At 50.8% G+C, this 24,993-nt stretch overlaps 1 protein-coding gene across 4 annotated transcripts in view; it reads right to left on the bottom strand.

The window, feature by feature from the left end:
- Window positions 1–24,993, bottom strand: part of Fhad1 (forkhead associated phosphopeptide binding domain 1) — a 124,665-nt gene that overhangs the window by 9,440 nt on the left and 90,232 nt on the right. For 2 of the 4 annotated variants that reach the window (XM_063235551.1, XM_063235552.1), the window contains 11 exons: window positions 24,778–24,862; window positions 22,112–22,239; window positions 21,320–21,479; window positions 20,257–20,389; window positions 14,181–14,310; window positions 13,435–13,562; window positions 10,138–10,227; window positions 9,474–9,694; window positions 8,782–8,947; window positions 3,484–3,564; window positions 720–773 (listed from right to left, as the gene is read on the bottom strand). In XM_063235551.1, coding sequence (XP_063091621.1) covers window positions 720–773; window positions 3,484–3,564; window positions 8,782–8,947; window positions 9,474–9,694; window positions 10,138–10,227; window positions 13,435–13,562; window positions 14,181–14,310; window positions 20,257–20,389; window positions 21,320–21,479; window positions 22,112–22,239; window positions 24,778–24,862 — 1,376 coding nt within the window. The remainder of the gene's footprint in view (window positions 1–719; window positions 774–3,483; window positions 3,565–8,781; window positions 8,948–9,473; window positions 9,695–10,137; window positions 10,228–13,434; window positions 13,563–14,180; window positions 14,311–20,256; window positions 20,390–21,319; window positions 21,480–22,111; window positions 22,240–24,777; window positions 24,863–24,993) is intronic. The other 2 variants (XM_023565746.2, XM_063235553.1) reach the window with 2 other exon arrangements.

Raw genomic sequence — 24,993 nt, 5'->3', positions numbered from 1 at the left:
CTGCCTACTCAGTCTCTCCCCTGGGTGTAAAGGAGTTAAGTGACAAGCCTCCTCTCAGTCCCGGTGTGCAGGTCTCAGGTGTAGGGGGCCCTTGCATTGTGTTCTGATCAGCCATTGTCTAGTCTTAGGACAAGGATGCTGACTGAGAAGGTGCCTCTGCTTTCCAAGAAGGTCCCTCATGTAGATTGGCTTCTCCCATGATGATTTGGTTACCTCAGGGTACTGCTGGCCTCTTATCAGACCTGAGTACGTCTCCTTGTCCTACTCCACGGTAAAGTGGGTGTCACGGTGCAGAGAGCTCGCCTGTCTCTCCTTTCTGTGAGGTGGGAATGAGAATAGGAATTCCGGGGCCAGGGCAGAACTGTGAATGGCAATGTGTGAACTGCAGCCTTGATTCTCAAGAAAGAATATTCTGGAAGATGCTTCCTTGAAATTCAAGACACATGCCGCCCAGCCTGGTTCAGGGTTATAACCTGGAGGAGCGCATTGGACACCTTTGGACTCAGATTCACACTAGGCTCCCTCGAGTTCTCCTACTTAGTTGGTGGCACTGGACAAATTAGTGCCTGAGCCTCAGACACCTCATTTGTCAACTGGGACAACAACAATACCAACCGGGTCTGGCACCAGCTAAGTGCCTGTCCCGGTAGACGGGGTGTTACCACCTCCTGGGTTTCCTGCGGTCACCTGCCGTTTTCTCTCTTCCCTCTCTGGCTCACCTGGAAATTTGCACTGTGCACCTTGCCCTTCACCGTCTCTGCGATCATCCGTCTCTTTAACACAGAAAGAATATTGACAACATTTAGCTTTTGCTCCTGCTCTTGGTCTTTTGCTTTGAAGGAAAATAGAAACTCATCAACTTTCAGATGCTGCCCATTTGGAAGGCTGGGGCTTTCCTGGGACGAGGAGTGACAGCATGGGCCTGCAGAGGGGGCTGTGGCCTCTAGGGATGATGCTGAGACCACTGGGGCTCTCTTCAGGGGACCCAGCTGGGAGGGAGCTGGCCAGCTAAGAGACCCCTCAAAATGCTGTCTCTTCTTGGTGTATTAATCTGCTTCAGGTGGTGGCAGAGCCTCCCAGAGCAGGGGACAGAAGTTTCAGACAGTCCTACAGTTGCTGCTAAAGTGTCCCTGCTTAAGTGTGGGTGGGAGGAACCCCTAGTGGCTGATTTCTGGACCTGTTTGGAAGCTGCCATTCCCCTGACCCTGGAGCTTGCTGGCTCCCTGGGGTTGGCTGGCAGTTGTGGCCTTCAGGATGCTCAAGACCCTGCCTCTCAGGGACAGTTGTAGAAGAAAAGAGCCACTCAAGGTTTTGGGGATACAACAGTGCTGATCAAGCCGGGGCCACCTCTCAGCTGGTTGCAGGCAGGCCACCCATGGGGGGCTTTGGAAAGAGGGAGTTGTCAGAGATCCCTGAGCTGCAGAGCTGGGGAGGTGAATATGGGGTGAAATGTGGACAGCGGTAAAGCTGAGAGAGGCGGGGGTCCTTCTCAGGACTGTGAGCCTGATGGAACCGGGTCTTCCAAGCTTCCCAGAGAAGTGGGCATCCAGTGTATTCTATGAAAGTGCCCTATTTTGAGATGTTATTTTAAACAAACACCAACCCTAAACAACAGCAACAAAAAAATTATCCTTTGAGTCACACAAGGTACATCTGCGGACGTGGGGGCTGCTGTTTGGGGACAGCCTGCTTCTGTGCTTGGCTTCATTTGTGCTCAGTAAACGTGCATTGAGGGGCTGCTGGGTAAAACACAGGATGCCCAGTTTCATCCAAACATCAAAATGGAAACAAATACATATATTTGCTATAAATACGTTCCATGTGATATTTTGGACACACCTAGACTAAATAACTATCTGTTGTTTATCTGCAATTCAGATGTAACTAGGCTCCTGTTTAAGTTTTTCTCCTGAACCTGGCAGCCCGACTGGCTTTCCCAAAACTGAGGGAGGAAGAAAATAGGAGTGTGTTGGGGATGGGATGTGACTCTTGGTCAGCCGCGTGAAAGCCCGTCTGTGACAATATCTACCTAGCTGATAGCCAGCTGCTCAGTATTTTCCATTTAGGAAGCCTTGAGCCTGCAGTCATGAAGCGTTTACTGCAAAGCTAGTTTAGAGGGACCGAGTTTGGAGACCAGTCATGGTGGTTGCAAACCTTCCTTCCTACTCTTTTGCCTTCTGCTTTTGCAGCAGAACCCTTTACCTGAGCAAAGGGTAAGGACCTCAGCGTGGAAAGTGGAGAGAGGATGCTGCATTGGGGAGGCAAGATGGGGGGCACAGAAAGCCCCACCTTTTTGGGGGACCCCGGGATTCCTTGGAACTCCAGTTTGACCTGGCCTGGATTAAGTATTTGAAACTCCAGTTTGACCACTGCTCCAAAAGCCAGTCCTGGATTAAACACCGGGGCACACCCACGGACCTGCGTGCACCCAACTTGACTGGTCTCAGCAGATGTGGTGACATCTGTCTGTCTCAAGGACTGTCCTCAGACACAGCCTGGTTGCATCCTGTCATTTCTGCAGAAGGCTGTTCTTAGGGATGTGGTTTATTCTGTCACCCTTTGTCTCCTCTAGGGGACGCCTAGGCTGGCCTTTGTGCCAAGAGCACTTGTGAGCTGCTCATGCATAGTATCTCACAGACAGTGGGGGCTAGACATCACTGGACTCCGTTTCCAATTGGCTTTGGGAAGCCCTGAGTCAAATGGGCCTCTCCCTGGCAGGTGGAAGGGTCATTACCACTGGGCTTCCATCTCCAATCCTCACTTCATTTTATACCCATTTTTTTTATTGGTACCAGGGATCGAACTCATAACAGCCTGCTTGCAAGGCAGGCGCTTATGCCGCTGAGCTAAATCCCCAGCCCCTTTATACCCATTTTTCTTTACTTCATCCTTTAATCAGGGTTCCTGGGGCTCTTATTCTTCCCTTTCTCTTCTTTTCTCATGACCTCGTTCCCAGGTCCCCAAATCATTCTGTGCCTATTTGGGTTGCTCCATGACCCAGAGGCACACTTGAGTTTTCTTGTCTACTCTGACCTCAAGATCCAGGGTTAGACTCTTCCTTGTTGTTATGGTTTGTGTCCAGATGTCTCCTCAAAGTCTCATGCAGTTGGGGGGGGCATTTCTAGAGTTTGATTTATGGTGCAATTCTGGGGTAACCCTGAACTGTTGCTCCTCTGCCATGCCACCCTGCTGATTATGGGCTGAAGCCAGCTGACTATGGATTGAAACCTCCACAAACTGTGAGTTAAATAAACCTTTCCTTCTTAATTTTGGGCATCAGGTACTTTGTCTCAGCAATGACAGGGGAATAACTAACACAGTTGTCTCTTACGTCCTCTGTTTAAAGTGCAGGCAGGCAGGCTGGGGTGGGGGCCTGGGGTTCCTGGGGCATCACCATTGGCATTTATATTCCAGGACTCTTATCCTTTGCAAAGACTGTCTGTACTGTGGGCGTGGCTGCCTGATCAGAACACTTTTCCATACCTGCCTCTCTCTCTCTTTGAAGGAACAGTTGCAAGGTGTCCATTCTTTTGCAGTTTTCTGTTCATGCTCCTCTAAACGTTCCTGAGTGAAAATATCAGGTAAGTGAGAGTGTTTAGTATGTCCTTACCTGTGCTAACACGGGAACATTGAGGGGTTTCTGAGAGGGGCTGTGGGTCACCGGAAGTGGGTGGCAGAAGACAGGGCTGTGTGATCAAAGCCCCTTTTTCTTTAGCCATGTTCTACTCATACATTGTACCTCCTACCCACATTTTATATTTTCATCCTTTTGGGGGCTTGGGGGTAGCATTCCTGAGCCTCCCATTCCATTCTGTTTATACAACTTCTGACAACTTCTACTCCTTGATCAAAAACATACCGTGGCACCGAGGAAAACAGGCTCCAGAGAATACTCCAAAGAAAATCTTGGAAAACAGTGAATCAAGCAGAACAGAGATGATGATGGTGGCATTGAGAAGTCTTATTTGCTTACGGGTTTCTATACATGTTCTCGCTGCCTCAAACCCTGTGTGATAGGCACTGTTTTTGTTCTCCTCTTAGAGACAGGGGTCTAAACAAATTGAGTGGCAGGAAGGTTAGGGGCACCAGCTCAGCTGAGACCACCCAGAAAAGCTGTGCTCAAGTTTGACCAGGATTTGATTGGCTAGAGCCCGGAAAGGGAGCTGAGTTGCTTCCCAGACCAGAAATGCATTTCAGCTGTTCTCAAATTTCCTAACAAGGGGCTCAGGAAGCCTTGTATGCTTCTCAAAGGGCGATTTCAATGCATTTGAATGTTTTCTATTGAACATTCCAGCCTTAACCCATTCACAAAAAGTTAGCGGCGCTCTCTTGGCTGTAGCCTTAGTTGTATTCACCACACAGAAAAGAAAGCTTTACAAAGAAGCTGCCAACATTAGGGGGACCAGGGATTAAAGTCTCAGGGTTAGCTGGACTCATCAGCTGGCAGGCAGTTCTCTGAAAGAATGGCCCCCACCAACCAGAGCTGCTTTTTTCTGTAGTAACTGAGTTTTCTAGGTGCCGGGTGCCATATGCATTTTGTCACTGAGCCCTTTCCCACTGGCCCAGAAGCACCTGTAGGTCCTGTTGTTAGTGCTGTTGTTGAGAAGCCTGAGACACGGAGGTAAAGACACTCACTTGTCACTCAGGGGCAGAGGTGGGCATGAACCCTATTCATTTGTCTCCAGTGTTGGTCTTTTAATTTTGAAAGGCTTGATGTGATGTAGGAAGTAGAGTAAACGGAGCTCAGTCTGGGCCATGGTCACTGTCACATTGTGCCCTGGAAAGAGCTTCCAGGGCACTCCAGGGTCAGGAGACCCATGACTAGGGTATGTCCAACATTGTTCTCCCAGAATTTTATATTGAGCCTCATTTGTGCAGCTGACGGTATTTGTACGGAAGTGTGACCGGATTCTGGAAAGTTCTGCTTGGTGAAGAGATGTTCAAACACCAAAACGACACTGTAGCATGTCTGTCTGTCTGTCTCTCTGTCTGTCTGTGGGGGAAGGTGGTTTTGGAGCTCCATGTGAATAATTTCATCCTCCAGCGCCTCAACTGGTCCATCTTCATGAACCACTACTGAGATTTTATACAGGAGCCTGGAAAAATGAAGGCTTCTTGTGAAAACACCAAAGGTGAAACTTACATTTCATTTTCCTTAAACTTCCCTTTTTAAAATGAAAATATATTCCTAAGGAGGAGCTGATGCCAAGAGAGATGTGGAGATATACAGATTCCCTTTAGAATCCAGCAAAATTTTGGAATTTATTTTCCCCCCTGAAAAATAGGAGCTTCTGACACCATGTTAAGAACAGTCCTTAAACATGAACCCGTACCCCCAGGATGAGCACCCCGAGAGCCATAGGCTGAAGTGGGAGAGATGTAAGCTTGCAGAGTGGTGCAGCCAGCGGGTCCAGGGCCCTGTTCTATGAGGGAGACCCACAGCACCACTGTGGCTGTGGTTCCTGTCCAGTCTCCTCACCCCACGAAGTCCATGAACTTGCAAGGCCCCGGATTTAGCTCTTCTGGGGACCCTGACACAGGCTTAACCAGGGCACTTCAGATCTCCCTCTAGGGAAGGATTCTAGTGCCAAACCAGCTGGCACAGCCCCTGCATTGTGCATGAATGAGGGAGCCCATGAATAATGCATGTAATGCTGATTATGTAAATCCTCAGGTTTTCTTAGCTTCCAGCCAGCACACCACAACAGGCTTTTTGGGGCCTTTGTTGTCCTGTTTTGTGGTTTGGTGTCTGCTTGGGGGCCTGGGCTGCCAAGCCCCAGAAAACATCTCGAAGAAGTGGGCTCTCCAGAGAGCACATCAAAGAACGAGTTGGACTTTGGTGCCACTGCAGCTCCCCCAACAGGGCTCAGGGGGAAAAGACCCTGTCCTCTGCCTGAGGCAGCCCAGCGACACACACATGCTGAGGCTTGTGATGTTTAATTCAGAGCTGCGATGCCTGAGAGGCCATGCCTGGGCCTCCCCCAACTCCCACCAGGACGGGTGCTTTCGTTCTGGTTTCTGGCACTTTGAGCCAGGGCGCTCGCTGTCTGGAGGTCTGCAGGGAGGGGGTGGGTTGCTGTGGGAGCTCACTTGAGAGTACTTCCTGGATAGGGGGCACCCTTCTTTGGTGGTCTGGCTTCAGAGATCAGGCAGGTGACACATGCACAGCCACACATACGCAAACTCAGCCATACACACACAAACATGCGCACAGTCACACATGTGCAAACATGCATACAGCCACATGTGTGCAAACACACAGCTACATATATGCAAACACACACATAGTCACACACTTGCAAATGTGTACACACACAGTCACTAGTGCAAACATGCACACAGTCTCACACATGCAAACATGCACACACACATGCAAACATACACACACATAGCTACACACATGCACACACATATGCACAGTCACATACAAAGATGGATACACACAGTCACACCTCCAAACACGCACACACAGTCACACACATCCAAACATACACACACGAAGCCATACGCACACACAGCCATACACATGCAAATGCACAGAAGCACACATGCATATGTACACCTACATACATGCAAACATACACAAAGACAGCCACATATGCAAATGTACACAAATACAGTCACATGTGCAAATGTACACACAGTCACACATAAACATGAATACACAATAACATCCATGCAAACATAGTTACATATAAACATGCACACAGTCACACACACGCAAACAGACACACAAACAGTTACACACACACACACACACACACACATACACACATACAGTCACCAGTATGGCTTGTGTCTAGATGTAGTCATAGGTGGGGCTGTTTCAGAGGTGGCTGGATCTAGAGTGTGACACTGGGATTGATTCACGGTGCAACGCAGGCTCAGGGACAGCGGGACTGAGGGTGTGAGTTCCAGCCAGCCTGGATCTGTGGCGCCCCTTGTTGCTGTGCCACCTTCTGCCCACCATGAACTATGTCTCCTCTACCGTGCCACCCTGTTTTGGAGCCAGCAGATTATGGACCGAAACCTCTACGAACTCTGAGCTATGTAGACCTTTCTCCCTCTAACTTTGGGTGTTAGGTATTTTGTCTCAACAATAAGAGAGAAAAGTAACTAAGACAGTCACATGCATTACAAATGCACACATACAGAGTCATACAAGAAAACACACACAGCCCCACATATGCAAACATGGACACAGCCACACAGACACAAACATTCACATACAACCATACACATTCAAATATGCATACACAGTATACACATGTAAACACAGTCACATACATGCAAACAGACACACAAGTGTCCAAACATACACATCTCCAAAGGAAAAATAATCTAACAATAACAAGAGGGCCCCTAACATCCAGCCCCACAGACAGCACAGTAACCAGGGCTGGCGGCATCCGGAGTCGGGTCCCACCCCTCTCTACCAGCTGCTGTGTGAACTCTGGCAGGTCTCTTTACTCTGCAAGGCTCACTTTCTTGTCTGTAAGGTAGGACTACTGCACCAGTCAGGCAGGGCTGGTGGAGGGACTAGGAAACTGACCACTCCTGCAGAGCCTGGACATGGCCCTTATGCAGCTGTAGAAGGTCATGAAGAGGTGGTGGCTGTGGTTGGTTATTGTTGTCCTTGTTGGGCTGACCCCAGACTTGAGATCTGCTCTATTGTAGGAAAAGTTAAAGTAAACTGAGTCTATTGAAAAGTCCCTGTCCTGGTGCTCAGCCGAGGGCTGGCCCTGAGCCATGCTTGTGGAGCGCAGGAGTGGACAGATGCAGATGTAACTGCAAACACAACAAAGAAGCCCCTCTGCTGACCATGCTGCAGACTCAGACTTGTTAGGAAACATCTCAAACTGGCCAGGTGCTGGCCGTGAGTGCCCAGCTGTGTGGGACTTACTTGAGAGCCCATCTGCTGGCAATGGACAATACGGGGAAGGGTGGTGTACATCCAGCAAATCCCAGGTGCTCCAGAGACAGTCCAGGTGCCCCTTACCACCCGAGACCACCAGCTACCAGGTCAGCCAGCCAGCGCAGGGTAGTGAGAGACGCCTGTGCTGTGTTTAATCCTCACACGGCCCTTCAAGGCGGATGCCGATGGCTGCTCTTCACCACGCTGGAGGCAGGGCTCTGAGAGGAGACTTGCATGAGGTCCCACAATTAACAAGCAGAGGGATTTGAATCCAGGACTGACCCTGGTATCCTATGATACATGGATACCAAGATGAGGGAGGAGGAGATTTCTTTTAGCTGAGTTGCCTGCCCGCGTCTGGAACCTGGATTTCTCAATGTGATTTGCAACCCAGGCCTGACAGCAATGTCCAACCTCTGCCCATCCACTTGTCCATTCATCGAGCTGCTGTCCATCTCTTATCCAACTTTCCATCCATCAGCCTGCCCTTCTCTCTGCCCTTCCCTCCATTCATTTGCCAAATACTCATTAGGTGTCTACTATGTTTTGGACACTCAGAATAATGGACCCAGAACTCTGTTCTCAGAGAGCTTATGTGCCTGTGCATTCCGAGCAGAATGATGAAAAAATGAATACCTGCCACCTTTTAAAAAATACATATGAGTGTCGAGTCTCAGAGAAGTTTGGAAATCTGCCTAAGGCCACCCAGTAAGCAGTGGAACTCTGGTCTAAACCCAGCTCTGTCTGCTGTCAAAGCTCTTCGGCCACCTTCATTTGCATCAGAAAGTGTGCCGCCCTCCTAAAGACACTCTGGGACCTCCCCTGGCCAGGTCTGAGGGGCCCGGAGCAGGAGCAGCCGTGCCTACCCTCTGCTGCCTGGCGGCCTTGTTGAGCCTCTTCTCCTGCTGCAGCTGCCGCTGGGTGCGCTCCAGGGCCTCCTTGAGCAGTGCCTTCTCCTCGGCCTCCTTGTAGATGTCGTCCTCCAGTTTGGCCACCTGTGACTGGTACAGCTGAACGGACACTTTGCTCTGCCTGAGTGCATGGAGAGACGAGTCCCTTTCCCCTCATCCTCCCCATCTGTCAGGGTCCCATGGGGACCTCTGCAAATACCTCCACAGAGGGTGCCCTGGGGAGTTTCCTTACCAGGGGAGCCTGGGACAAGGCCTTGTGGGGATGCAGAGGGCAGAGCGCATAGCTCAGGGACTAGACATGGCCTCATCAAGGGCCCAGGATGTGCTACGAGCCCCGCTTCTGGTGATGGTGGTAGGACCTGTGACTCTTGGGAAAGTCATGGTACCATCAAAGCCACACGAGTGGTGACCACCAATTAAGGATGATAACAGGTTCTGCACATTCAGAACATGCAGACAGGGGAAACTGAGTAATCCAATCTCGTCTCACAGACAGATCCACCCCATCAGGCCTCGATGCTTCCCCCCAGGAGCTTAGTGGTTCCACACCCAGGCTTTTGCCCTCCTGTCCCAGCCCCAGGTGTCTGCTCCTGTCTCTACTTAGCCAAGAGAAGAGGCCCAGCCTCCTGAGGTCCCCTGGGCCATACCTGAGCTGCTCGATGTCCCGCTCGTAGCTCCGCAGGAGCTCCTCTTTCCGCTGCAGCCGGCTCTTGAGCTGCGTGATTTTGTCAAACACCAGATCCAGGTCCCTCTGTCGCAGCAGATTGACCTTCTCTCTCTCTCTGGGGGAGAGGTGTTTCATGGACACGTAGCCCGACATATCCTTGATGTTCATCAGGCTTCCCAGCGTCCGGCTCATGTCCATGTACTGCAAACAAAGTGGTGACAGGAGAGGGCTGTCGCCTGGGCCAGGGCTGGCCGCTGTAAGGCAGTCTGTGGCTAATTCTTCTGCATTCATGGTCTGCGTCGCAGAGAGCAAACAAATGCTCTGGAAATGAATGCATTTGGGGTGTTGACTGCCCCACATCCACTCCCAGGAGCCTCTTTGAGAACCAGCGGGTAAATGACAGCAGACGTAAACACTCATTCTAACACTCAGGCTCTCCGGGAATTCAGCTGTGCACTCTCTTTTTCTTTCTTTTTTTTGGCTATGCAGTTTCTGACCCATGCTGCGTAGTAGAGGTGTCTGCAGAGTTAGTAGAACAATGAAGCAGGGTGAGGTTGATATTTAGTAAACTATCCCGTGGTTAGCAGTGGCTGCAGGGAACCAGGCGTTGGGCAGGAGAGGGGACGGACGCCCTGTGCACGTACCAGCTTTTCACTGAGCTCCAAGGCCTCAGCCATATCTGCTTTCCCTGACTTCTCTGAGGCCAAACTGGGCCCTGGGCTGGGAAGGCCATTCTGAGGTTGAAATAAAAAAAGCAATCAGAACTCTCTCAGCGGTCTATGATGAATTTCTGTAACCAGAAGCTAAAGCACGGTGGGATTACAAAAGGAGAGATCAAAAGACTCGCTTGGTGTATTTTGGTTCCTGAACACTCAGCCGGGATTCTTTGTCACCGTTCGAATGCTTCGGAGAATGGCTCTCCATGACACGTGGCTTGTTCTCTCCTTTGATCACTGTCTGGCTTCCCTCCAGAGGAATGATGCTCAGTAGGGTTGATTTTCGTATCCTTCTGCTAGGACATTACCAGTGTCTGGACATATTTTTGGATGTTGCAGCTGAAGATGGAGACTCTATGGCATCTCATGGGCTAACCACAAGGGAGCCACTCAACATGCCTCAGCACCCAGGACAGACCTTTTCCAAGTTGAGTGGGAGTGGTCTGGGCCTAGATATCAACAGTGTTGAGGTCGAGGCTCCTTAGCCTACTTGACAAGCTCCATGGAGATGGGGCCTGTTCTGGCTGTGTCTAGATGGCCCCCCAAAGCCTCATGTGGTCATGGGTGGGGCTGGATCCAGAGTGTGTGACCCTGGGATAGTTCATGGTGCAATGTTAGGGTCAAGGGTGCTGGGATTAAGGCTGTGAGGCTACCCACCCCGAGGGGCCTGGATAAGACGACAGGGCACAGAGTGAGCTGTGGTCACCCCTTGTAGCTTTTCTACCTTGGCCTTCCATGAACTGTTTCTCCCCTGCAATGCCCGTCTGCCATCCATCCCGCCTTGGTGCCAGCCGATGATGGGCTGAAACCTGAAAAACTGTAAGCTAATAAGCCTTTCCTCCTTGAACTGGTGGGCCTTGGGTACTTTGTCTCAGCAATGAGAAAAGTGACTAAGACAGCGACCGTGTGGGTGTCTGTCCACTACTCCATTGCTATGTCTAGCATGGCCACCTGGCACAGTTATACTCAATGAGTGAATGGATGGATGGATGCATGGATGGATAGTTACCTGGAAAAATGTCTTCTGCCCAGCTGGGGTGAAGCTCAGTGCAACAGTGCTTGCCTGGCATGCACATGGCCCTCAGCTCAATCCCCAGCATGGCAACAGCAAAGACAAAAACAAAGCAAAAATCCCAAACCAGAAGAAAAACACCAAACACTCCTTTCCTTTTAGTGGAGGAATCTCATTTTCACGCAGCAGAAATGAAGCCTTCAGAAAGTGTGGGGAGATTTTTTTCTGGGGCCGGGGCTGGTGGGCGTGGCTCATGCAGACTCTTTCCTGAGGTGACAGAGGTAGGTGACAGCCACACACTTGCCAGGAACCTAGTGAGCATGAGCAGGCCACCGAGTCACACGGGAGTCTGGAGACTGCAAATGACCGTGATAAGTCTCCTTAGACTCAAATTGGCTTTTCAGGTTGTGCCGTGAACATACAAACACCTGAGCCCACGGTGTCTGCGGGCGCCGCACTGAGTCCTCTGAGACTAACCATAAAATACTCCCCTTACAGAAATGTAGAGACCCCCACGTGACTGCAATGGGGGAAGGCAGGCATCCAGTTATCCAATCTGAGGGGCTTCGAGGTGACAGTCAGTCTAGCAGATTTGCTGAAGAAACGATCTGAAAAGCAGCTTGGGGTCTCCAGCCCCCTTGGCTAAGTCATCTGCACCCCTTTCCGGGGCAAGCAGGGAGCAAGAGGCAGCCAGCAGGGAATAGGCCCTGGCTCCTCATTCATCTCTGTGACCTTGAATGGGGTACTTGGTCTGCTGAAGCCTTTTTTTTTTTCTCCTCTGTAAAATGTGGATAATGACAATGACCAGACTCTGTTTAAATGCAATAATGCATAGGAAGGGCTTAGCTCAACCCAGCAGGTGTAAATCAGTGTAGACTCTACTCCCTCATGCTCTAATCTTTGGATCCCACTGACAGTGTGGAGGGGTCTGTAGGTTTTTAAAGAGCATTGGGAGGTTTCCTGCTGTGTGTTGTTAGTGGTAGGTTAGTGGTAGGTCATCTTCAAGGGGAGGCCCATGTTGGGAGGCTGGGTCAGGATATCAGGCTCTAGCTGGCCTCCTGCTCGAAGATGGTCCCCATGTACCCAGCGCTGGAAAATGAAGGTTTGCTTTTAACAAGAGCTCCAGCTCATTTCCAAAGACCTTCATCCTGGACTCTGGCAAATGCGCAGAAAAATTGTTGAAGAGAATATAGTCCTAGATAGGATGGCCTCGGTATTTCTTCTAGAAGCCTGTGTGCGCTTAGGTCCAGCTACAAGCCAGGAAAGCCCTTAATCCCAGTACTCTGGGAGGTGGAAGCAGGAGGACCTCAAAGTTAAGCCCAGCCTGGCAATTTAGTGACTTAGGAAGACCTTGTCTCAAAGTAAAAAATTAAAAAGGCTGGGGTTAAAGCTAATGTGTAGCATTAGGGCTCAATCTCCAGTAACAAAAATGCAATGTAATGTAAAGAAATGCAGGTCAGCGGCTGCGGTGGGCACCCACTCTGTGGATCCTGTGGCATGTCTACCAAATGCCAAAACATCCACTGAGGGCCCAACTTCACACTCAGCCCATTCCCAACAGTCCTGGCAAATCAATTCGTGCCCCTTAGGAAGGGAAGTTTTCCTTGAATAATATTATTTTAATCATCATCATTATCATCATCATCATCATCATAGCTATCATTTATTAAGTGTGTGCTATGAACCACACACTGGACTAAGCCCTAAATAATTATCTCTAACACCTTTGTCATCGTATTACAGCAGGTCCCAGAAAGGTTAAAGACCTTTGCCAGAGGTCATGCGGCTTTCAGGCTGGGCCTTAGCCACGGATGTCCAAAGGTCCCTGGGGTTCTAGATTCTGTCCTGTGAAGTGTAGCCCCGCTGCTAGTTTCCAGCTTACAGTAAGAGGCAGACCTTAGCGTGATACTGTGAATTAGCTTGCGGAACATTTTCTGCAGAATGTAACACCTGCCGTGAAGAGACGGCCACCATGCTTCAGAGATCGTCCTGGCCCAGGGTCAAGGCCACTCTGCGTCACACTGGGCAGGAGGAGGCCACCACTGTGTGCAAACCTCCTGTCCCTCACCAGCTGCAGGTTCAGACCTCGCCCCCTCAGGAGGACCTGACCCAAACCACTGATGCCCCAAGAGCCAGCGCAGGTGGCTTGTGCGGTCCTAATGCCCACCCTCTTTGTGTTCCACGCTCTGCAGAGACGAATTTTCTTTGCTCACCGCTTGGATCTCTATTCTTGAGAGAGTTGGAAAACCGGATTTTGTGTCCAATAGTATTTTGGGGGCATTCTTTTCCATTCTGAGTGTCTTTAATTCCAGGAGTGATTCATTCAGGTGGTCCTTAGGATCTATAAAAGAAATAATTTAGACTCAGGAAGAAGTTATTTTAGGTAATAATTGTAGGTATGATGTATGGGACACTTAACTGGAGCGCATTTTAATCCTCACAACCTCCCTGGGCAGATGGGGAAACTGAGGCCTAGGGGGATTCAATGATTTGTCCAAGGCTACACAGTTACTGAGGTTGAGGTCACACATGTGTTGGTGCAGAAGTCTTGCAGGTGAATTGGCCTAGGCTGTCCAGTCACCGGGACAAGGATGGGACTGCAGCCAGGCTTCGGGGCCTCAGTCCAGTGCCTGTGGCCTGGTGAGCTCCCAGTCTTGACGGTGCTCCATCCTCTCTGAATGGTGGGCGCTACGGGGCTTCCAGAGCTGCCCCTTTGGCTGTGTTAGTCCACAGCAGGGCCTCCACAGGAGCACAGTGAAATAAGAAAAAGCAGGCCAATGGCCAGAGTTACATGGTGCCCACGTATTTCACATCAAGGTCTGTGCTTGGCTCTGAGCCTTCTGATGATGAGGTGGTGGGAGGGAGGGTACGATGGGGTGCTGTCCTGCTCAATCAGCCAGCTCTGAAAATGAGCCCCAGGCTCTGAGCCGCTGGCTGGGGCAGGGAGGAGGGTACTTACTGCAAGAGTTGGCCTTCTCCAGCTCTTTGACGCGCCCACGGAGTTCTGACAAGGCCTTTCTCTGCCGCTGGATGACTTCCTCATGCCGGTGCCCTTTGCACTTGGCCCCCAGGTCACTGAAGGATTGCTCCTGGGAACAGAGGACATGTAGACAGCAGCTTACCTAGGGACCGGAATATCCCTTTGTATTCACAGGAATGTGCAGAACTCCTGTATGGCTGGAGCCCTGTCATTTAGCACTTCTGGAAAATATCCTCAGGGCTCCAGCACAGAAGGGGTTTAAAACTTCATCGAAAATATCAAATCCTATCTGGGCGGATTTCTGGCTTTCCTACCTAATTAGCATCACTATAAATAAAAGATCTCTCTATATTCCTTCTCCGTGATTTGTTTTTCTTCTAATAGTCTTCTCTGCCCAAGTTTCCACTTGATATTTTTCTTGTCTTCTCTTTGGAACAATGGCAGCAGGTTCTATTTCTCTAAGTTCTTCTTCTTCTTCTTCTTCTTACTACTACTATTAGTATTTGCAGTGTTAGAGGCAGAACTCAGGGCCCCGTGCAAACTAACCATAGGCTTTTAAACTGAGTCCAACCCCAAACCCAGCCCCAGAGCAACAATTTTAGATGTGAACACGTGGTGCTTTCTTCAAAATCCTTAATAAAGATGGTTTCTTCCCCCTTGCTGGGGGATTTGACACACTGGCTCTTGATTGGTCTGCAGACCTTTCCTGGGGGCTCCCATGGCCTCGAGCACAGTGTGTCCCACAGGACTTTCTGCAAGGAAATGTCCTATACCTGCATCCACCAGTACGGTAGCCATTGGCCACATGTGGGTGGACCCTAAGGGACAGCTCGGGGTCATAATTGCGTGTACTCAGGGCACAGCCCGGGAAGGTCTTCTTGGTCTTTAAAGCCATTCACCCTTTTAAGATTTGGAAGAATGCAGTGTTCTGTCATTTTGAAAAATTCCCCTACACAAAACATTAGCTGATAACTTCTAGAGATCCCACGAAGCCCGTGGACTCCAAGTTGCACATCATTTTCTAGGGAAAGCCATTCCCTCCTTCACCCCTTCATTTACTCATTCATCCCTTTCACTCAGACTTTCTTTTTGTACCAGGGATTGAACTCATGACCTCGCGCTTGCCAGGCAGGCTCTTCCGTCGCTGAGCTAAATCCCCGGCTTCCCTCAGACTTTTTGAACACCTCCGAGTGCCGCGACTTGATCTAGGCCTGAGGACTCCGCAGGGACTGAAGCTGGCAATCTCCTCACTTACCATCATAGGCTTTGTAACCCAGTTTGGGGTGACAGATGCTGGTGAAGGGAGGTGGGGAAAATCCATGGTGGGCAGTGATAAATGTCCCATGGGTAAGTGGGGACATGGGAAGAGGTGTTGGGGCGGTTTTCAGTTGTAGATGAGCTGCCCCGAAGGCCTCAGGAGGCTGGCAGGAAAGGGAAGAAGTTGACAATCTGGTTCTCTTATAACTATTTTTAAAATAGCAATCTTGGTTCATTTCATACTGTTGGTTTTGATATGAAAGATAACATATATAGTATCAAGTGAACTGAGCTTATTTTAAAAACTGACATAGAGATCTTGGCCGACCTACCGTCTATTTATTTCCTTATCTAAACATGTACGCCTCCATCCCTCCTCTGCCCGTCATCCACCTACCTGACCCTCCTGTCTCTCTTGTGCAGACTATGTACCTGGCAGTGTTCTAGGCACTGGGGTAAGGTAGGGAACCTCAGAGCAGCCCTGCTCCTGTGGAGTTCCTTCCACTGGGGCAGACAAGTGAGGACATATAGCACCTGTTCCCTCCCAGCCCAGAGTGATAAACGCTCCTGCCCATCCTGAGTCCAGCCTTGTTGCTGGCCTTTATGATGGTGGCCCCAATCTCGTGCTGCATTAGGGTCCCTGGGCTCCTTTAAGGGGCTGGGCAGTGCCATCTGAGGCCCTCCTACCACTTTGTCCTTCCCTTCCTTGTCTCCACTGGATGTTTTGCTCATTATTAACTGGTTTCCATCTCTCCCCTCCCAGGACATAGGCTTCGTGGGAGCAAAGTGTGTTTCCTTTGGCGGCAGTGGTATTTGTGTGGCTGAACATAGTAGGTGCTCAGTAAATACGAAGTTGGGGTGCCCTGAGCTCAGGCAGGCTCCATGACGAGCTCACCCCAGCTACTGAGCGGGCCCAGGGCCCTGGAGGTGAGGGGGGACCACTCTGCTGCGGGGTCTTGCTTGTCCTCAACGCTGGCTGCAGCCGCACCGGATCACACATGGGTGCCCTTCCCATGGGTGCCTGGTTCCCCATGGTTCTGCTCACTGATGAGAGGCCGTGTTTCCCTGCAGCGCTTTCTGCCTCTCTGTGTGAGGAAAGCAGGGGTCTGAACCTGGGGGGCGGCAGGGTGGGGAGACGCAGCAGCCCGGAGATTCAGTTGCTGGGCTGAAGCATAAGCTGGGACCATGTGACCCTCCTCACAGCTCCTCTGGGAGCTTACTTATTTAGGGGACAGAGATTCTTTCTCATACAACTCTGAAGGCCTCTGACCCACCCTGGCTTAGAAACAGGAAGTAGCTTGCTGACAAAAGTCATTCCCAGAAAGAACAAATATGCTTTTTCTTTTATCTTGCAGTTTTCCTCTCCCTTTTTCCTGAAGAAATCCTGCCTCATAATAGAAACCGACAATCACAGGGGTTCCGGCCCCATGGGACCTTCCCATAAACCTGTGCAGCGCCTGGGGGAGGGCAGAGACACCCCCCCCCCTTCCTGGCGCAAATTTCCCCTGGGAATTTGGGTCTGGAATACAGCAAGTGCTCAATAGTTACTGAACACGTGGAGGAATGTGCGCCAGGATTCCAACAGGAGTGACTCATGTACCCTGCCCTATGGAGCTTCCGGGCCACCAGGACCTGATAGAGGCTTCACCCCTGGTTGCCCTGAGCAACACGAGCCACGTCCTTCAGAGTGCTCTGCACAGCAATCTGTGCCAGGGACAGCCAGCTGCACCTCGGGTGCTTTTGTCCAGGCTGTCCATGGCCCTGGCTCACTGCTGCTTGGCACGGAAAACATCTCTGCTGACACATTTGGCCTTGTTTCTGAGTCGAGTCCAGAGCCTCTTACTAGAATGCCTGCTCTCTGGTTTCATAAAGCCAAGGGGACAGGAAATCCTGGACTCCAGGAAGCAGGGACCTCGAGGAACACTGTGCCCACAGTCAGCCGCTGTGGATGATGGGAAATCTCACAGCCCGAGGCACAGGGACAGACAGTGAGTGCCAGCCTGAAGCAGGCTGCTGTCTCCCTAAGATGTACTCCGCTGGGTGCGTGACTGGGACTCCTGGGGGCAGAGGCTTCTGGGCAGGCGCACAGAGAGGGGTGACGGCCACAGGGCATTCACTAGAGGCTCTTTGGGAAGGCAGTTGGGCCCTGGGAAGCAATTTAGGAAAAGCTTCAGACCCAACAATTCCACATCTAGCAAAGTATTACCTACCACCCACAGCCCCGTGTGAAAGGAGACACAGCCCGTGTCTACCACCTGGGGACAGGCTGGATGAAAAGGGCCAAGGAGGAGTGCTACGCAGCCACTTAGAAAACAAGGTGACAGGGCACACAATCAGTGTCCGTAACATTAGTAGATTTCCCACACACCCCTAATGCACTACCTGAGAAAGAAATTGGGAAAATAGTTCCTTCATGATCACTCGCCTTTCCCCCAAAATACAAAGCAACAGAGACAGTGACGTAAGACCCAAACCCTAGGAATCACCTTAACCAAGGAGGTAAAAGACCACCACCATAAAAATCATAGAATATCGAGAAAAGAAACTGAAGGAGACACGAGACGATGGAAAACCCTGCCATGCTCATAGATCAGCACAATTAATGCTGTTAAAATGGCCATTTTGTGTTCTACAGATTCAGTGAAGTCACCGTCAACATTCCAATGACAGTGGTCTAGAAGAAACAATCTTAAAGTTCCTATGGAAGCACAAAAGAAACAGAACAGCCGAAGCACTCCTCAACAAAAAGAGCAAGGCTAGATGCATCACGATAGCTGATTTCAAATTATATTACATTGCCATTGTAACAACAACAACAAAAAAAATGCACTGTACTGCACAAAACAGACCCCTAGCCCAGGGGAACACAGAAGATATGGAAACAAACCCATGCAACTACAACCATCTGATTCTGAATAAAGGAACCAAAAACACATGCTGGAGGAAAGACAGCCTCTTTCACAAACAGTGCAGGGAAAGCTGGATCCTCCGTGCGGAAGTCTGAAACCAGACCTCTCTCACCCTGCACAAAAGTCAAGTCGAAAAGTCCAAGGACCCAGGGATAAAACAAGAAGCTGAAAGCAGAAGAAACTTTGAGGTTGAAGAAAACACAAGGGAAATGTTTGGAGTCTCAGACGCTGGCAAAGACTTCCCAAATACGATTCTAATGGCACTGGAAATCACAGTGAGAATCAACAAGTCGGACCAGGTCGCATTAAAGTTTCCACCCAGCAAGAGAAACAGGGCAGGGACAATCTGCGGAATGGGAGGAAACTTACACCATCTATTCTTACACCATCTATTAACATTTGGAATATATAAAAATTCAAAAAGAAGATAAATAGCCCAGTCTTTAAATGGGCACATGAGTTGAATGGACAGTTTTCAAAAGAAGAAGTATAAATGACCAATGGGAAAAAGGCTCAACATTTTTAGCCCCTAGGGAAATGTAAATTGAAGCTACACTGAGATGCCACTTACCCAATCACAATGGCTGACATTGAGAATATAGAAAATAGTAAAAGTTGGTGGAGATGCCGGGCGTGGTGGCTCATGCCTGTAATCCCAACACTCGGGAGGCTGAGGCAGGAGGATCATTGTGAGTTTGAGACCAGTCTGGGCTACAAAGTGAGCTCAAGGCCAGCCTGAACTGCATAGCAAGACCTCGTCTCAACAAAGAAAAAGAAAAAAAGTTGGTGGAGATTTGGGGAGAAAAGAACCTTCTCCACTGCTGGTGGGAGTGTAAGTTAGTACAGTCACAGTGGAGATCAGGGTGGAGGTGCTTCAAAAACCTGAAATAAAGAGCTGCCATTCGACCCAGCTATGCCACCCCTTAGTGTAGACCCGGAACGACTTAAGTCGGCACATGACCACCTACCCAGGCCCATATTTATTGTCGCACAGCTGACGATAGCCTAGCTGCCCACGACAGATGAACAGGTAAAGAAACCGTGGCACATGTGCACAACGGAGTGTGTTCCAGTCACAAGGAATGAAATCACGTCATCTGTAGAGAAATGGATGGAACAGAGAACATCATATTTAGTGAAACAAACCAGCCCCAGGAGGACCCAGGAAGTTATCATATGCTTTCCTTAACATGAAGAATCTCAAAGAAAATCCCAGAAAACAAAAAAAGATGGTATCAAAGCAGGAAAGACTTTACTATTAGACAGAAGAAAAGGGACAAAGGAAGGGGAGACAGTCTCACGGGGGGCCACGGCGGGGATGGATACCCAAGTATAAAACAGCACACTGAAACACAGTGTTTCATAAATTAATGGGCACTAAGAAAAATGTTACAAAGACTGAGGTAGACATTATCCACTTAAAAAGATGACTATGAAATATTATATGAAAATAAATTGCAGAATATGGTTTGATTGATACTACTAGCAAAAACTTACTAAATCTCAGTGTAGCTAGGTGCTGGAACATGCATTTGTTCATACATGTATATAAATAAACCCACTTCTGCACCACCCCCATGAGGGGAAGACTGTCATTGCTCTTAGACAAGTGATCTGGTACAGAATGGTCTCTCGAGGTAGCACAGCTGCTAATTGGAGGGGCTGGGATTTGAACCCAGGGAGTCTGGGTTGGAGTCTCAGCTGCAGACACTGTGTGAGGATGTGGCAGCCTCTGCAAGCAAAGATCTCAAGGTACCTGCTTCCTGCTGTGGAAGGTTTAAACTCTGGAAGGTTGGGGAGGCAAAAAGAAAAAAAAAAAAAAAAAAAGAAAGCGCCACTGGGCCCCTGGCATCAGGTCCTTCAGGAGCCCAGGGTCAGAGGGGCCTCACCTCTGGGCTGCTCGAGGAAATATCCAGGTGGCCTGGGTCTATCTGCACTGAGATGTCACACTTCTGGGTGGTGGCCCGCAGTTTCTGCTCCTTCTCCGAGCTCGGATGGTGCTTGTGTTTCTCTTGGGAACTCCTAGGGCAGAGAGGGGACGTCACCGCGCAGTAGCCTGGCATGAGGTTCAAGTCCTTTTGTGTCCTGGGCAGACCAGGAAGTGAGCTCTATTTTGCCATGTACCTGAGTTCCTTGAGATCTCAAGTTTCCTGTCCCCAGGTTTCTAGGGACTCTAGTGTCATGGGAGTCACAGGATGGTGCTGGGCAGTGTGTGCTTCTCCTTGTACACACCGACCGAAGTGTTGGCCAGGACACGCACCATGCCTGCCACATGTGACACCTTTTGCTCCTGTCCTCACCCCACCTAGACAAGCATGGGGTACACAGGAATTTGCCTGAAGCACAGCAGCTCAGATGGGGACCCCATTCCTTTACCACTGGTGTGACCCTGGTCTGGTCAGGAGGTGCAGGATGCCACAGGAGACACACAAAACACAGATTTCATTGAATATTTTTGGGAGAAACACTAATCATGTTAAATATGGATGAAAGTGCAGACCTGTTTTGTAGTAAGACCCATCTATGGGACAGGGACAATATTTTGTATTTACTTGAAGCTGACACCTCCAGCTTACTCATCTGTTCGATAAATACTAAGTTCCCTCTTGTGCAAGGTATGGTGAGTGCCAGGAAGTCAACGGGGATCAGGTTTTGGCCTGGCAGGCAGACAGGCGCAGAAGCCCCAGGGCCTCGCAGGCCCGCAGTGCAGGAGCCCTTGGATGATCTGGTGAGGGTGAGTGGGGAGGGAAGGTGCCTGGAGGAGGTGGCATGGAAGCCGAGCCCAGTCATCCAGGGTCCCAGGCAGGAAGGCTCATTTGACAAAACACAGAACTAAGCAAAGCTCAGGTCTGGTGAGGCTGGGAAGCAATAAAACACACCATTCATTGACTCGTGGCAAGCAGCATTTACTGAGCCCTCCCAGGCCGTGCCGGGCCCCCCTGGATCCCCCACCTAAGAGCTTCCTTGAGGGCCTTGAGCTCCTTGTCCTTCTTCTCCACATGGCTGTTCATCTGTGACATCTTTGCCTTGAGCGCGTTCAGCTCGCCGTTCTGCTGCTGGACCAAGGCCACCTGCCGCTCCAGCTCCATCTTCTGCTTCTCACTCAGCTCCCCTGGGGGCCACGGGAAGCCATAGTTGGTGACCCCGGCTCTCTGCTAGGGCAGGGCCTTTGCTGATCCACCAGGTGCACAAGGACCCTGAGAGGGGCTGTCTCCTGGGAGCCTCGGGACCTTGGCTACCACCCAGGAGCTCGGTGAGCACCTGTGCCATGACAGCGGGGGACACCACCTTCTGCTGTCCCCACCTCATGCCGGTACTGCCCCCAGCAGATGCTGTTGGGCCTCACCGATGGCCCCTAGCATTTGAGGGCACCCTAGCCAATGCCCACAGCATGCTTCTGGGTCTTTTTAGCCAAGGGTGTCTCAGATTCTAGAGCTGCCTCTGCTGTGTGCACACTAGGTTTCAGGGTGTTGAGGATACCCAGGAGGTTTCCTACAACCACCCTCCAAGGAAGTCACAGCCTCTGCGGTGAAAGAAACATACTCCTCAGAAGAAAGCTGCACTTGAGCGCAGAGGCCGGAGTCCTCTGCAGGCTGTGGCCCGGGTCGCTTGGACTGTTGGGGGGCCGGGGCCATGCCTGTGTGCACCTGGATTACAGGTGGCACAGGTGCACTGGAGAGCCTGACACTGGGCGCTGGCTCCTGTCCCTCCTTCCTCCAGGGGGACACAGGAACCGGAACCAACCTCTCAAGTCTGTCATCTGGCCATGGGCTTCGTTCAGGTCCTGCCTTAACCTCATGATGATCTCCTGCTGAGACAGAATCTCCTTCTGTGCTGCCATGAGGTCATCTCTGCAATTCCAAAAACAGGCCCTGTGGATCCACACAACCCGATCGTACCTCCCCGGTGTCTCCCGAGGGCCCTGAAGGGAAGGGGGCTCAAGAACGAGGACACAGTGACTGGCAGTCATGGTCTGTGGGTCGCAGCACGGTCGGTCAGGAGATAAGACAATCTTTAAATATTCTTTTAAAAAATTCACTGCGATATGCCTTCTTATAAAAAAAACACCCTGAGTGCTGGGGTGTAGCTTGGTGCTGTGCACAAGGACCTGGGTTGGATCTCAGCACAGCAAAACCAAACGAAAAACCCATTTGAAGTAGAACGGAGCGGCTGGCGGGGTTGGGCCTGAAGCTGGATGGTGCCTGGCACGAGCTGCAGCTCGCCGTCAGCAGGGATCGGGGACAGGGAAGGAGAGACAGGAGCACAGGAGCTGTTCTCAGCAGCAGGTGTTACTAAGAGGACAGCGTCCCCTGCCCTCAGCCCCAGAGGTCATCCACTGCGGGCTCAGGACACTGACCCATTGACCAGGAGGGAGGTGGCCACGCCCCACGGTGACGGTCGGGGGAGGGCCAGGGCGGGGACTCAGGGGGCGGACAGGCTTCTGAGCAGGTGTGAGAAACAGCCCCAGGAAGGATGTTTTATTTTTCTGTCCCTGCTGGTCCTGCCCACCCAGAACAGGTTGAGGTGTGCGGTCTCTGGCAGGCTCTGGGCGGTTCACATGAGTTCACAGGCTGAGGGGAGCCGAGGTCTTCTCACGGGGGCTTTGGAAGGTAGTGCGTATGTTTATTATAAATGAATGCAAGACCCTGGCAGGTTGCATGTGAAAGAAAAAGGCTTGGTGATCACTGGGATGAAATAACTACACATACACCTCACGGGTATCTGTCTGTCTGTCTCTGGCTGTAACTGTGACTCTCCAGTTGCAGGACATTTAGCCCTCAGGTGTGACCCTGCACCACTGCGGTGACCGGTGACTGACAGCACACACAGGCTATCGATCCCTCTCCTGGCCACGGCTGCTGCTGTCCTCAGCTCTGACAGGAACGGGCAGTGGGAGGCGGAGTGTTTCTGCCTTCCCGGCCCAGGGCCCTGTGACTGTGGGCTTTGGCAGGAGTCTGGTGTGTGGGTCGGGCTGGTGGTTTGCCATCGTGGGGGAAATTCCTGAACATGTTCTCTGCCTCATCCTAGAGCACCTTGCTGTCGTGCCGCCCCGAGGAGCTGTCAGGATTTCCCCATCCATGGTTTTGTGTCTCCAAGCACTTCGGAGTTCTGGATGCTGAAGTTACAGACTGGGGCGGGAGCTGGGAGAGGTGTGGCCGTTAGCTAAGGTCACCTAGCCCGACCCTCACTCCAAACCGGCTGCAGGGCCCACCCACCGAGAGGCCGCACTGGCTGAGACCTCCTGGTTAGGTGCAGATGCTCGGAAAGGGCTTCCCTCCAGCAGGTCTCGGTGAAACAGCTGAAAATGGTTAACTCGCACCTACCAAGCATCAGGCAAGGACGTGGTGGGATCCCAAACTATGAATGTTTACATCAAGAATGAAAAAGTAACTATTATGATGAAAGAAATATTGGTGTGAGTCTCCTTTACAATATTCTCCATTGCTCTGAACACACAGGTCCTACCCGCTCTGGCTGCTTTCTGAAGCCCTTCTGGAGGTCCTCTTTCCTAAGAATCTTTTCATGACCTTTATTTTATTGGTCTTTTTGAGACAGGGTCTCACTGTGCGGTTCAGTCTGGTCTTGAGCTCACTTGGTAGCTCAGGCTGGTCTTGAACTAGCAAAGATCCTCCTGCCTCGGCTTCCTGAGTGCTGGGGTTATAGGCGTGAGACACCACACCCAGGTATTTTATGACCTTTAATATCCTGAATTGATTCAAAACTTCTGTCAAGTAAAAACATTATCCATCTTATTCACTGGGTCAGGTACTGTGTTCCTTCTGGCTCCTACCCCAAAGTTAAAATGACTGTGAAAGGCAAGCATTTTAAATCCATTTAGGACTCTGAGCAGCCATGACAAGACACTCAGGAAAGAGGACTTCACAGCTGCTTCAAGAAGTGGCACAGTGTGGGGGGCATTAACGTCCCTGTGGGCTGCAGCCCTCTGTGCCAAGAGCCACCCTGTGCTGTGCATGCCAGGCTGAGGCTCCCTCCAGGCAAGGGCATGCTATGGTTTGAGTTTGGTTTGTCCCCTCTGAAAACCCATGGTGACATTTAATCCAACTTCAGAGTTACTAAACTGTAAACGTTTTTTAAAAGTTAAAAATTCACTGCATTTTTGATCACCTCTGACACATTCTTATTTTGCACTCAAGGAGCCAAGGCTCAGGGGGTGACCTGTTCCCTCCAGCTCGCATGACTAGCACACATGGTGCTGGGCTCCAAGGGTGACCCACTCGGACCTCTCCAAAGGACCTCTGCCTTGCTAACGGACTGGAGAAGCTAAAGGATGTTGGGAACACTCTGGAGTGGACTCAACGTCTTCTGACAGTGTGGCCAGATGTGGGGGGTTTGTTCTTGCCCCCTGGGCCACCTGAGGACCACCTGATGCCTGCCCCGTGGGTACTCACATCAAGCTTTCGTACGCCATCTCTTTGGCATTGCTGTCTGAGGACGGGGTTGCTGGAGGCTTGGGTGGCGGCTCCTCCTCTTGAGCTGAACCAGAAGCACACAGGGATGTGGTTTTGGTCCTCGTGTAGTGGGCGCACCCCAACCCCTCCACAGTGGAGCACACCTGTGTCCACAGCTCTGAGGCTGTCCCTGTGGGCTGTCGCCCCCATTCCTGA

This window comes from Cavia porcellus, unplaced genomic scaffold (assembly GCF_034190915.1).
Source record: "Cavia porcellus strain 051 isolate PalLab524CR breed Dunkin Hartley unplaced genomic scaffold, mCavPor4.1 scaffold_25, whole genome shotgun sequence".
In the NCBI taxonomy this organism is placed as follows: domain Eukaryota; kingdom Metazoa; phylum Chordata; class Mammalia; order Rodentia; family Caviidae; genus Cavia; species Cavia porcellus.
Note: the sequence above shows the minus strand (reverse complement) of the source record. Positions and strands in the feature narration are given on the sequence as shown.